We start from the raw sequence: 14,142 nt of genomic DNA on the forward strand, positions 1-14,142 counted from the left end.
GCCTTTGGCTAAGAGAGCTGAAGAATAAAAGGAGAAGAAGAGAGTGGAGAAGATGTAAAACGTGTGAGTCCTTTATAGATGGATGAGAGGTTGTGGATATTGGTGAAGGCGGCGGCGCTGGTGAGGCCAAATTCTAAGGACTCGAATGAGGCCAATCTAGGGCACTGTCAAGTGAGGCCAAATCGGCCTGGCTTGGAGTCTTAGGCAGCAGTTACTAGACCTCCTTTGAGGAAAACATCTGTGACTAATATGCGCCAAGTGTTCCACGTCTCTAGATCAACTCGTGTCCAAATTGCTGGGGCGTCAGTTGTCCCACTGGTTATCAGTATCTGCCAGATTTGCGATAGACACCGACGACTGTCTACTAGAAGTAACTCCGGTGATATCACTTAAGGGTTATTCAAGGTTTCGTTGTATCGAAGGATCATGTCGCTTAGAACGAAGATATGCTCAATACAACGAAGGCGACGAAATTTGACAGATACGCCTCTGTGATTCAGCGTCCCCAGGAGAGATTGTGCTGCCTCGGGATCTTCCCATGCCATTACCATGTCTGGAAACACATGTAACATGTGTCTGTGGACTCATTTTGTGTGAGTGAGGCCAATAATTGAGGCCAAAGTGGCTTGACTCTGTCGCGAGGCCTCTCTATCACTTTACCAACTTCTGGAACACTACCATAGAATTGAAAAAAAAAACTGCTTCTGCACAGGATGACAAAGTCTTCGCATATAAAAAGGAGTTAATAATAGCCAGGCAGTCTCAGAGCTTCGTCAAGAATGACTCGGCTCGAAGTAGACCGGAACCAAGAGAAGGAGATGCCGGTTTCTAGATCTAGACGGCGTTTTGGAGTGGTAGCTGTTGCGCAAATAATACTCTTCAGTGACTAAACCCGGAATTGTGAGAGTGGTCGAGATTGCTTGGGATCGATATATTGGAGAAGAATGACCGAAAAAGTTTGGTAGGAGCTAAATGAGGAATCGTTGAGTTGTGGAAGCGTATGACCTCTTCCCTTGAGCTATGCAAACAGCAAAAAGTTGTACGAAATTATATACATGAGGCGCATTGCAGTTCCAACTTGTGGCACAAATTGATTTAATATGAAAACTACTTGGTACATAGGTATGCAAGAACTTGAGTGATACTCATAAGAAGTGCCCCATATCCGTTAGATGGACTCGGAGCTTGCCAAGGGCGCCGGAGCTTGAAAGACGGGACGTTGAAGATAATTGTGGGACTCCCGAAGTACCCCGGGCCCGGGCGACTGGGCCACCACAACACGCTGGACGGTGCGCTAAATCACTGACGCGTGACGCCATTCGATCATTCCGAGCTCCAAATCACTTTGTCGCGCTCCGTCGTTCAACCCATGTCACTTAAAGTGTCGCCCGCAATTTTACTCACCCCTCCAACCGTTGTTTGTACGTGCGATGGCACTGGACATGAACTTTATGTTTTCTTAAGGACCAGTCTGTATTCTCAAGTTCGATTTACCACTTCCTCCCCCTATGAATCTATGTCTTCCTCCAGGCTGTTCCCGCCCTCAGACGCGTCGCGTCAAAGATCGGGAATTTTGACGCCCAGCTCCGATGGGTCTCTGAACTCCAAACATGAGCTGCCGCCGCCCGCGACGGCGCAGAGGAAGCGCAGTGTCTCGCATGCCATGGAGGACTTGCTCAAGGCTGCCATTGTTCTCAAGGTAGGTTCCCGACTTGTCTAGGCATCACCGCGGTGTCCGTCAATGGCTGACCCGTTGTATAGGTGCATCCTACCAGCACTGTCTCGAAGCCATGCACGCTGCAGCCGCTTATGCTGCTCCCCCGAGAAGACCTTCCGCTGTCCAGCCTTGACCTCTTTTCACCCCATGGCGATCTTCCCTCTAGTCGCCTTTACGAGTCCCTAGTCAAGATCCTCGACCTCGAAGACCGAGTCGCCGAGAGGCCGAGCCTGCTCCTTGCGCGCAACGAAGCCTCCAAGTCGGTTTATGCGCTCGAACGCGCTACTACTTCTGGAAAGAACCTCTATACAGTCTGCAAGCTTGGCTCGTGGGTGGACTTGCTGGCCTTGTCTGAGAAGGCTACGGTGGTCGGCAAGCATGTAGCGCGCATGCGGCTTGCAGAGGAGGCGAGGGAGTCTCAGCAAGGGCAGACTATGCCATTGATGACACCGGCCTTGCACAGAGGACACAAGGAGAAGAGACTGGCGATCGAGGCGCTGCAGCAGTCTATTGTGAGAAAGAGGGGCCGCTCGCAATCCGTGTCGACATTTGACGGGAGGGCAGAGAAACGGACGAGGTCTGACGATGACATTTCACGACCGCAAACGCCAAGCGGGTTGGTTCAGACGGTCGAGCCGAAGCCTGAGCCGACTGAGTGGATTGAAACACATCTAGACGCAGTCGAACCGACACCACAGCCCGTTCCCGAGCCTACTACCCAGCAGACTGCTGGCGACATCATGGATACCATCAGGACGCAGTATACCGAGGCACTTTACGAGTCAATGGTTGGTTCATTGTTCCGTCTTGCGGGAAAGAGTTTTAGCTGACATCAAGATATAGGGATCTCTTGCGTATTTTGCCAAGGGGCCGCTATCTCGAGCCCGTGCCGCTTTCCATCTCGACTGTGACGGCACGATGGATATGAACGACCTCATAGAGTTTCTCAAGAGTCTGGTCATGACAACGGTTCAAATCGACAAAAAGTACCGCGAAGCAATACCCGATCTAATTTCGAAAATGAAGACACACATTGATAGTTCCGACGAAGGCAGCAAGTCGAAGCGAAGGAAGACCAAGAAAATGAAGATGGGCAAGGATGGCATGTACTCTGGCGAAGACGAGCATGTGCGTGCCTGGTGGAACTCGAACAAGCCGGAATTCAGTGACGAGGATATGACCGTCACACCGGCACAGATCAAGTCCCATGTTTCCCTCCTGCGAACCCGCGAGACGCAGTTACAGATGATTTTGATTTTGGAAATCCTGGCCCTGGAGCCTCTGCGTACAGCTGAGGCCGAGGGGGAAACCCAGCTGCCTGGTCTCTCGGGCGAGGGCGATGGAGAGAAGGCCGCAGAAACTCAACCGAAGAAGCGCAGCAAACACAACTTCCCCGTCTTGGTGGACGTTCATGCCGATCGGCTCACCATTTGGCAGTCCACTGCTTCTGATGAGTTGAGGCTGCTTGAGGGCTCTCAAGTTACTGCGGCGAACGGCGGAGATCCAGCCCTGAGGGCGTCTGCGGACCCCCTAAAGGACTTCTGTACTGACATTATTATGCCTTTGTAAGTTTGCACTTATCGCAGAGGTTCTCCTCAGCTAACAATCCCAGCTTCGCCGCTCGGTTGCCTGAGATCTGCGACTCCATCAGCCGTAAACTTGGCGGACCCGTCATCATTGCTCCGCCAAAACCCAAGGCGAAGCCGTCTTCGAGTAAAATCAACACGAAGCCTGGAGCTGCTGCGAAGCGTCCTTCAAAGCCCTCATCGAAGAACAACATAGAAAAAGCTCTTTTCAAGGAGCAGTCGCGGCGCAGTATTTCTAGAGGTCCCGGTAACGCCATTGCGTTGTTGAGATCTGCAACCTCGGCCAATATTTCTGGCTTCAAGCGTGAGAACAGCGAGCTCGATCGCAAATCGCCCATGGACCGGACGGGTCTCCTCTCCAGGAGTCAAAGCATGACGGCCTTGGACGACGTCAAGGTCCAAGACGTCAAGGCACAGAAGAAGGCGCTGGTGGAAGCCGAGTTGAAGGATGCCATCACGGCCATTCGGAAACCTAATCGTGACCTGGCGGGCAAGGCCATCGTTGAAGATGCGGTGAAGCGGGTTTCCGGGGGTCTTTCTTCGATTAAGAGTAAGCTTCACCGTTGCTTCTCGATTTTTTTGGTGGCGTGCTAATCCTTCGTACAGAATCCAAGAAACCGCCAACCCGACATCCACTATTTGAATCGGTACAAGTAAAGGTCACGCCTGCCACACATCGCTTCCGCGATGCCTTGAGCGCGGAGTCACAGGGCGCAAGTAATCTTTTCATTCCGATGTCGAGTATCCCGCCCTCTAGCGCATCGAGAGTCCCCTCTACAGGACCGCGGAGGGGCCACATCGATGTTATGGGCAATACTCCATCATCTGCTATACAGGCGACGCCTATCAAGCGTGGAGGGCACGAGGCCGGGATCCCGCCTTCATCGCCCTTGATGGCAAGGAAGCCTGCGAGAACCCAGCATTTGAGCGTACCAGGAAGCGTGATCAGGACGAGACCTGAGCCTATGCGGTCACCGTCACCAGACATTGGCCTGCCGGCGACGCCATGCAAACAACGGACGGTGGACGTGTTGGGAGACGAGGTGGCGGTTACTCCGGTGCGCAGATCATCACTTGCGCTGCCCCCACCACCAGAAGAGGAAAAACCAAAGTCGATTTACGCACGACTTGGGTGGGATGACGACTTTGACGACTTTTAATGATATTTTGTGCGCTGCATTGATATGGCGTGTATGGACTTTCAAGCATACGGATGGATACCCAAGGGTTTGAACTGTTTGGGATCATGGAATGGGACGCGTGGAATACACTTGATGAATATGGCATAGCATAGCATCTTTGGAGCCAAGGGGTTTGCATCTGGGACTGCGTCGTTCTTGAAGGTCTTTTGGTGGGAATATATCAGAGGTTAGAGAGCGCAGGGCTGTCTATCAACACCCAAACACTCGTTGCACTCACTCGTCCGTCTTTTGCTCCTCTGTTGCTACCGCTGCCGGTGCCGGTGCCGCTACCTCTGCCACTGGTCGCTTTTCTACGAACATGATGGGAAGTTCCCTGACGTCCACGTGCTCTTGCGAACTCATATCAATTACTCTCACGGCTTCGATGTTGACGAGACCCTCTTTCAGGGGCAGGAACTTGAGTTCCACAACGTGACACGCCCCGGGCGCAAGCGGTCCGACTCTCGTGTCGGCAGTGAGGCAAACAACCTCGGTAGCATCGACCACTGAGTTGTGCTGCATAGCGTGCAGAACATTCTCGTCCAGCACCGCATCCGCGAGCTCTTTTGAGTCCGCAGCCGTCTTGCCTTTCCCGCTCGTCGAGGGAGGGCGCATGAGCCGGACCTCGTTGCGCCGACGTTTCGAGAGTGCCACGAGCGCGAGCTTGCGCGGCGTCACGGCGGGGTTGACCTTTTCGACGCTGCGGTTGACGACGTAGACTGTCCAGGAGAACTCCTCGCCCGCGTAGATGGGCTCCGTGGGGCCGCAGAAGGTCATGGTGATGCCCAGTTCCGGGAGGAGCGCCTCGACGGTGCGGGTGGCGGCCTCCAGCGCGGGGAGGGAATCCGGGCGCATGACTGCCGGGGCGACGAGAGATTGGGCAGCCTCAATACCGGAGATGGAGAGCTGGGAGGGGCGGTGGGAGCGCTGGATGGGTTGCATTGGTTGCATTGCCGCGTTGAAGCCCGGGTTGACGGGGAGGGTGAAGTCGAGGGTGGTGGTCCATGTCATGCTGAGGCGCGGGCAGCAAATGCCTGGGTTCTTCTGCACGACGGCTTCGATGTGGATGTCAAGGTCGCGATTGTGGTTCTTGGAGGGGAGGTCGAGCTGTTGCGGCGACAGGCGGTAGAGGAACGTGACATGGTCGTGGGAGACGCAGGTCATGGGCAGTGTGAGGCCCGCCGGGGAGCTGAGGTCGTCTACGACGCCGCCGTCGGCGACGGAGAGGGCTATGCTGGTGAGATCGATGGGGCAGTCGAAGTACGGGGTGAAGTCCACCTCCAGGAGAGCGATGAGGGCCGCCGAGGTGGGCATGGTGTTTGGGCGGGAGAAGCGGACACGGGTGTGCACGGCGGGGAAGATGCGCGTCCGGAGCTGTGAGAGGCAGCGGAGAGGCCGAGACGTGTCTTTGGCTTGGGTCACGGGGGCTACGCGGGAGACTCGGAGGGCGGAGAGACGCGGGACTACGCCGCCGAGGCCCGGATCACTGGTGAAGGGTTCGAGAAGGTTCAGGCCCGAGGGCATGCCGGACTGGAGGTAGCCGGCGCCGCCGTTCATGCGGAAGTTGGGGGAGAGAGGGGTGGCTGAACCGGAGCCTGCCGCGGAAGCCGGTCTGAGGCCGGCGGAGGCCGTGAAGGTTGCAAAGGGGCCTTGCAGGCGGATGCGTGGCCGCGCGAGGAAGACGGGGAGCTTCCAGACGGCGTAGATGTGTGGTTCCTTCTTTCGCCTGTCTATAGGGGCGACGGCGTTCTCGTCCTTTTTGTTGGAGTCTGAGGCGGAGTCTTCGTCTTCGGGTTCGTCGACAACGATGAACGGGTCCGAGGTGTCCTCGACGGTCCCCTGGAAGATGATGTCCGTCGAGGGCTTTTCCCGATCCGAGGCGTGGCTGTTGACGATTTGGGCCTCTACTGAGACGACCAAGCGACTGAAGTGGGATCGTAGCGCCTTTTCGTCCATGAGAGGGGCTCTCAGGACGAGCAGCACGTCAACCGTCTCATCTGGTAGATGTTAGATTATGTAAATATGGATATGAAGAGTAGAAGGTATACCGAAGAATAGTGTATCCCTCCGCTTGATGGAATCAAAGAGCGCTTTAGTGTCGTCAACGCCTTGAAACGCTTTCTCAAGGTCCAGATTTGTTGCTTCGGGGATGAAGTATGTAAGAAATGCATTTTCAATGAACTCGGACACCGCGGCGGGCTCCCGGATTTGATCGTCTATAGCCATGCTGGGCTATGTTTGTGGTATCAAATGTGAGAGCTCATCTCAACCATCCATGTATATAGATAGGATGGATGGACAGTTTCACAACGGTGTCCTTCTGTTTGCCAAATTAAGGGAACTTATACCAAACGCTGAGCGAGCTCACGACGTTTCTCTCGAATGACCTGCGGTTTGGCTCCGTGATGAGAGAAGAGAGAATCGCAAATAAGTGTTCTCGGTCCGAGTAAGTACCTGCGGTATGAGAGAGGTTTGGTGAGAGGTCCAATGAGTTGGGTCGCATGTAGGACAGTGAGAGGTTGAGTGTCTCTAACACAGTGTGGGAGCTTTCCCCTGGCTGCCAGCTGGCTTACTTAAGGTTGAAAGTTGCCGTGAGGTTAGACTGGAACCGGAACCACCGAGCTACCCCAGTCCGTGCACCAAGCGCCAAATTGCTCATTCCGTCGGTCGCAAATATTCGTAGCATCTCTTCGCGTTCCCCTCCGCGCGACGACCTGTTCGATTCTCCACGTTGACACGCCATACAAAGCGTCCACGCATCGCCGCTTTGCTTACGGTCGACTTGCAAAGTCCTCGAGTACACTTTAGTATCTACAAAATCCCCAATCGATAGGCGCCATCACCATGAACGGATCCGGCAGCTCGTATGGCCAGCCTCCGGCGTGGCAGGAGCATCGCACGCCAGACGGCCGAGCCTACTACTACAATGCGGCAACCAAGGTCACGCAATGGACCAAGCCCGAGGATATGATGACTGGGGCCGAAGTACGTGAGCTCCCTTGGACGAGTAAGATTAGCTGCTAATTGGTCACAGAGAGCCCTTGCGAATCAGCCATGGAAGGAGTACACTGCGGAGGGCGGTCGCAAGTACTGGTATAATACCGAGACGAAGTCGAGCTCCTGGGAGATGCCCGAGGCCTACAAGAAAGCTCTGGGTGCCAACAGCGGCCCGAGTACGCCTGCGTATGTGTATATCTCGATCCAGTGCCATTCGTCAACTAACAGGAATAGGGCTGCGCCATACGATCGAGGAGCGCCTTCCGACAGGTACAATAACGACCGTTACGATTCCTACCGCGACCACCGCGATACCTTCCACGAGTCGCGCCAGCTGACATTCGGCAACGACGCGACGGCCAAGGCCTTCGTGCCCGCCAGTAACGAGCCCGAATTCGCCACGCAGGAGGAAGCAGAGGCCGCCTTCACCAAGCTCCTCAAACGCAGCGGCGTTCAGACGGACTGGAACTGGGAGCAGACGCTGCGAACCATCGCAAAGGACCCTCAGTACAGGGCTATCAAGGACCCCAAGGATCGAAAAGCAGCTTTCGAGAAGTACTGCCATGACATGATTGTCCAAGACAAAGAGCGCGCAAAGGAGAGACTGACCAAGTTGCGTACTGACTTCGAGACTATGCTTAAGCGCCATCCGGAGATCAAGCACTACACGCGATGGAAGACTGCGCGCCCCATGATCGAGGGCGAGACCATCTTTAGGTCCACCGATAACGAGGCCGAGCGTCGTCAACTCTTTGAGGAGTACAGAGTTGACCTCAAGAAGAACCACATGGAGAACCAGGCCAGTATGCGCAAGACGGCCATGGATGGGCTCATTGACCTCCTCCCGAAGCTCAACCTGGAGCCCTACACGCGCTGGTCCGATGCGCACAGCCTCATTTCATCCACGACGCCCTTCCAAAATGATGAGAAGTACAAGACCCTGAGCAAATTTGACATTCTGATTGCGTTCCAAAATCATATGAAGGCTTTGGAGCGCGCTTTCAACGACTCCAAACAGGAGCAGAAGAACAAAAAGTTCCGCAAGGAGCGTAAGGCTCGTGATGGCTTCATCTCCCTCCTCACTGAGCTCAGGAAAGATGGCAAGATCAATGCCAGCACGAAGTGGCGCCAGATCTACTCCCTTATCGAGGACGACGACCGTTACAAGGCTATTCTTGGCCAAGGTGGCTCAGCTCCCCAGGAACTTTTCTGGGATCTCGTCGAAGAAGAGGAGAAATCCATGCGTGGCGCTAGGAACGATGTGTACGATGTCATTGACGTAAGTTGACCTTGATCTCGTAGTGCTGTTCTGGTGTGCTAATATATATAGGACGAGCGATTTGATATCACTCCCCAGACCACGTTCGAAGAATTCCATGCCGTTATGAAGAAGAGTCGACGAACTGCTAACATTGAACGTGAAATCTTGATGGTTCTTTTCGAACGCGTGAGTCAAAGATGGAAATCAAACTTGAAATTTTGGCGAAAGCTAACGTGTGCGCAACAGGCCAAGGAGAAGAGATCTCTGAAGAGATCCGACGATGAGAGACAGTCTGAACGCCAACAGCGAAGGGCGGCTGATGATCTCCGGGCGTACATGAAACGTATGGATCCCCCTATTACCCTGGATGACACGTACGATAAGGTCAAGGTTCGCCTTGCGGATACGCCCGCGTTCCAGGCTGTCACATCGGAAGACGCTCGCGTCGCTACCTTCGACCGATACGTGAGGAGACTCCGCGAGAAAGAAGAAGAGGCCGACCGCGATCGCCGCCGCAGACGTGGCCGCGATTCCAGCGAACGCGACATGTACCGTGAGAGACCCAGATCCAGAGGTGAGCGATCTCATCGCAGCAGTGGCCGCGCTACCAGGCGAAGCCGTAGCCCGGAGGTAGACGCCTACGAGGCGGATAGGCGAAAAGCTATTGCTGAGCGTGAGCGTAACCATCGCAAGTCAACCATGGCGGAGAGTCTGCTCTCGACCGAACGTGAACGCCGTTTGTCTCCTCCCCCGCGTCGCGAGCGGGAACGCGAACGGGACAGAGACCGGGAGCGCGATCGCGACCGTGATTACGACCGTCATCGCTCTCGCCGCGACGATGACAGTCACTATGATCGCGAGAGAAGGGATAGAGAGGAAGAGCGGGAGAGGCTGTACCGGCGCCGCATAGGATCTTATGACGAGCTCCCTTATGGGGATGAGCGCCCGTCTGGATCCCGACGCCGTCGCGAGGAGGATGAGGAGGACCGACGGGATTCCAGGGACTCAAAGGTACGACGGATCAGCCAGTTCACGATCACTGAGCCAGGTCGCTGACAATGCTGCAGAGAGTGAGAAGAGAGAAAACACCCCGTGAGCGCACCCCCCAACGTGATACTACACATCACAAGAACAGGACTCCGCCGCCGGCAGCGGCTGCCCCCAAGGAAGTCAAGGAAACCAAGGAAAAGGAGCCTGTTAAGGACGTTGCGATGAAGGATAAGGAGGACGTGGCGATCCACTCTGGATCTGAAGAGGGTGAGATCGAGGAGGATTAGAGACCGACATTTGGTCTACGAAGCCTCGGGACCCTTGACGGACCGCGAAGAGTGACTTTCGAGTACGTACCGGAATCACCTGCCGTCACTGAGAGCCTGATGACCGCAGCGCATACAGACCCATTGGTATCGTTCCTTCCGCATCGCGGCCGGCCTCCTACGCGCCTGTCCACAGGTTTTGACCCTCGCGGCCAATTGGCCTGTGGATCATCGAGTTATACGTCGTTGGGTTCGTTACTTTCCCAGAGGGGAATTCTTCTAGCTAGTATGTGTTTTTCTTTCTTCGTTTCATCCTCACCGTAGGTGCGTATATTCTTGTCAAAGTAGTCATCGTCGAAGCAGTTACAATAAAAAAAGAAAAAGAAAAAGAGCCAAGTCGCTTTCGCCCTGATTCTCTATTGTCTTCCGGGTTGTCTGCTCCACAGGGACATTTACTGGTGTGTGATGATTAGATGACGGGATGTGATGCTCGTCTAGAGCTGTCTGGGCAAAACTTCGCAACCGTGGCAGGCAACTTCGTGAATGTGACTGGCTTGATATCGTCCCAAGGCGGGCTACACGCATACAAGAGTTTCGATCCTCCGATTGGGTTCGCAGAATACGGCACCAGAAGAACGCCGAGCTAGCAACAGGCAGTAGCGTTGTTACGAGGATGATGTAAAAAACTTCGATACAAAGGAACCTAAGCGACCAAGCCAATCACAACACTGAAGCTCACAACCCTTGGAGCGGACCGCGAGACCAATGCCAAGGCAACAGCCACAGGACAACATCGAATCGAAACCAAAGCCACTGACAGATGTGGAGCGATCTGTCGCAAATGAATTTACTTTAATAACAACAGTCTTTGTTTTTGTATTGCTTCTCGTTTGTGCTCAAGATACGTGCCTTTTGGCATGCTCAACCATATCTACGAAAGTCTCTGTCCACAAAGCGTGGCAGAGACTGACGGCAGTCATCCTGCTTCATCCGTTGCCCCTCAATCTATGGAGTTCCGGCTGTGTCCCAATTGAATGTGCAGCCAACAACAAAAAAAAACTTCGTGGCTCTGCAAAGCGTCCTTCACACATCCAAACCCAGGGGACTCAGTCAAACACCTAATGTGTTTATCTCCATAGGACCAGGCAACGGGGGATAGACTGCCGTCGCCGTTGTTATCCGTCGCCATCGGCGTCGTCCTCAGACGCGCTCGCCTCCTCTAAACCGAAACCATGATCCTGACCGCCGGAAGCGCGCCTCCCCGGTTGCCGCTTGTGCTCCTTTTGAACGCCCTTAACGCCTGAGTCGAATGCATCGTGACGAGGGAAAACATCCTTATAGATGCCCTCTTTAACTCGTCTTGTCGCCGTCGTCCAGGAAGAACTGCAAACCGTGTTAGTCTCGCTGTTGGGGTCAAGGTGGCATACAGGTGTAAAACTTACGTAGTTGCCGTTGGCCTTCTGCTCCTGGTCGAGCTGGGAGTTGCCCTTGTTGATACGAGGGCGGTAGTTGGTGGGGTCGCGACGGAAGGAGACGTCGAGGTTCTTCAGGAAAGTGTTGCAGCCAGTCAGGAGAGACTCGGGCTTGTTGGCGTGGGCGTCGATACCGGGCTTTCCGTCAAAGACGATGACGCGGTCAGCGAGGTAGGTGGCCATGATGAAATCGTGCTCGACGATGAAGGCGGTCTTCTTGGCGTGCATGATGAAGCGCTTGATGACGCGGGAGGCAATGATACGCTGCTCGGAGTCGAGGTAGGCAGAGGGCTCGTCGATGAGGTAAATATCGGCGGGAACACCGAGGGCGAGGACAATGGCGACACGCTGAAGTTCACCACCGGACAAGTTCTTGACCTCCTGATCAATGAAATCATCGAGCTTCAGGGGCTTGACGACATCGGTCTGGAACTGGGGCGACAGGAAGGAGGCTCTGATCTTCTTGAAGAAGAGCTGGCGAACGGTACCCTCGAACTTGGGGGTGATGGTCTGGGGCTTCATGCTGATCTTCATCTCGGGGACGGCAGCCTTGGTGTCGGGCTTGAGAGCGCCAGCGAGGAGACGGCAGAAGGTGGTCTTTCCGGTTCCGTTCTCTCCCATCATGACAATGATCTCGGAGTCGGTGAAGTCACCAGACTCGATGCTGAGCTTGAACTCACCCATGGTCTTCTGCATCTTGGGGTACTTGAAGGCACGAGACTTGTCGTTCATGAACTCATCAGCGCCCTCGGAGAGCTTAAAGGTCAGGGACTCGTCGCGGAAACGCAAGTTCTCGGTGGGGATGTGACCGTCGAGGAAGATGTTGATACCTTCACGGACGGACTGCGGCAGGGTGACAACACCGTAGACGGCGGGGCGGCCGTAAAGGACGCAGATGAAGTCGGAGAGGTAGTCCAGGACAGACAAATCGTGCTCGACGACAATGACGTAGTCGTCGTCGCGGAGCAGAGAGCGGATGATACGGGCGGCAGCCAGTCTCTGCTTGACATCGAGGTAGGAAGACGGCTCGTCGAACATGTAGACATCGGCCTTGCGGACACAGACGGTACCAATAGCGAAACGTTGCAGCTCTCCACCAGACAGGTGGTTGATCTCACGATCCATGATGTGGTTGAGCTCCAAAGTATCGCAAACCTCCTTCTTGTTTCCCAAGCTGCTCACAGCATCGATCAAGGCCTTGACACTCTTCTGGGGGCCCTTGACGGCGCGAGGGATCTGGTCGACATACTGAGGCTTGACGACGGCCTTGAGGTCATCCTCAAGAAGCTTGGTGAAGTAGTCTTGAGAGTAATGAGTTAGTATCCGAAGAACATGTTGTCCCATACTAGGGATGGCTTACTTTGCAGCTCAGAGCCACGGAAGTGCTTGATGACGTCCTCCCAGTCGGGGGGGTTGTCGTAGCGACCCAAGTTAGGCTTGAGCTTTCCACTGAGAATCTTCAGAGCGGTACTCTTTCCGATACCGTTCGTTCCAACAAGACCCAAAACATTGCCAGGACGGGGCATAGGAAGACGGTGAAGCTTGAAGCTGTTGGCAGAGTAGCGGTGGGTGACCTGGCTCTCAAGGTTCGTGGGCAAGTTGATGATGGTAATGGCGCTGAAGGGGCACTTCTTGGGGCAGATACCACAACCGATGCATAGTGACTCGGAGAGGAAGGCGATGCGGGACTCGGGGGTGACTTCGATGCAGAGCTTTCCAGAGCGGACAACGGGACAGGCCTTCTTGCACTCTTGGCGACACTTCTTGGGCTTGCACTTGTCGCTGTTGACAATAGCGACACGGGTGAGTCTGTCAGACATGGTGATGGTGGTGCCCGACAGATCGAGGCGGGGTTGGCGATGGGATGGTGGGGCAAGACTTTTTGCGCAGGTTCGAAAAATCAAAAAAAAAAAAAAAAAAAAAGAATTAGATCTGCAGGCGGTTGGAGTGATTCAGAGTCTGCGGATGGTATCGGATAGAGGAAGAGAACCTGGAAAGCAACAGGACCGGAGAAACGGCGAGTATTGTCGAGGCGTCACGACCTGGCCTTCTTGGGTGAGGAAGGAAAAAAGAATTTGGTGTTTGTTGCAAAGGTGGCAGAGACGAGGAAGAAACGCACGGCTATGGCAGCGAAATACAGCGGTCAGCTAATTTGTGTGCGCCGTCACTGGTTGTGAGTGTGTGAATTGGCCAAGTTTTGGCGGGGCATTTCCCCTACCCTACCGCCTCCTAACTACCCCGCCAGTGAGGGTTACCAGGTGTTTTGTGTGTCACTTTGTGTCCACGCACCAGGCTAAACAGTACCTGGTAGCTACTTCCAGAGCACCTGACATCACGGTCTTTGTGAGGCCAAACACAAGGCCTGGAACATCCCCTGCAGATGAATGTGCTGGTGACAACATTGGCTGGAAACATAGGTACACCTGTGCACAACTTTGCAAGAAGGCTGACCCCATGTTTATTTTCCATTCCGAAGGTTGGTTGACGGATCGCACCGAGGCCGTTTGTCTCCGCTTCGCTACTTGCCAGAGGGTTGATGCATTTCATACCTACCTACCTACTAATACCTTATGGTGGTTTCTTTATCATCCAACAAAATCCCCTTTGGGATAGACACAGACTTGAGTAAGGTCCACGCTGTCCCTTGCTATGGTAAGTCATTTGCCATATTT

General features: G+C 54.4%; 3 protein-coding genes across 3 annotated transcripts; 2 read left to right on the top strand and 1 right to left on the bottom strand.

Annotated features, from left to right (window-relative positions):
• Positions 1–1,663: 1,663 nt before the first annotated feature.
• On the top strand, positions 1,664–4,463 carry BDP81DRAFT_316556 (DNA replication regulator SLD3-domain-containing protein; the record flags this gene model as incomplete). Its single annotated transcript, XM_060584183.1, has 5 exons — positions 1,664–1,699; positions 1,762–2,505; positions 2,561–3,282; positions 3,330–3,853; positions 3,910–4,463. 5 exons carry the CDS (start codon positions 1,664–1,666, stop codon positions 4,461–4,463), a joined length of 2,580 nt encoding a protein of 859 aa, XP_060446859.1.
• A 255-nt stretch (positions 4,464–4,718) lies between these two features.
• BDP81DRAFT_316164 (TRAPP trafficking subunit Trs65-domain-containing protein) lies at positions 4,719–6,710 on the bottom strand (the record flags this gene model as incomplete). Its single annotated transcript, XM_060584153.1, has 2 exons — positions 4,719–6,481; positions 6,533–6,710. The coding sequence occupies 2 exons, from the start codon at positions 6,708–6,710 to the stop codon at positions 4,719–4,721; spliced, it is 1,941 nt and encodes a 646-aa protein (XP_060446860.1).
• A 472-nt stretch (positions 6,711–7,182) lies between these two features.
• BDP81DRAFT_424565 (uncharacterized protein) lies at positions 7,183–10,407 on the top strand. The gene is made up of 6 exons (XM_060590144.1): positions 7,183–7,469; positions 7,519–7,667; positions 7,716–8,760; positions 8,812–8,928; positions 8,989–9,753; positions 9,810–10,407. The coding sequence occupies exons 1-6, from the start codon at positions 7,329–7,331 to the stop codon at positions 10,017–10,019; spliced, it is 2,427 nt and encodes an 808-aa protein (XP_060446861.1). The 5' UTR covers positions 7,183–7,328; the 3' UTR covers positions 10,020–10,407.
• The last annotated feature ends 3,735 nt before the right edge of the window (positions 10,408–14,142 follow it).

The sequence above is a fragment of the Colletotrichum phormii genome (assembly GCF_030913505.1).
Source record: "Colletotrichum phormii strain CBS 102054 chromosome Unknown BDP81scaffold_7, whole genome shotgun sequence".
In the NCBI taxonomy this organism is placed as follows: Eukaryota; Fungi; Ascomycota; class Sordariomycetes; order Glomerellales; family Glomerellaceae; genus Colletotrichum; species Colletotrichum phormii.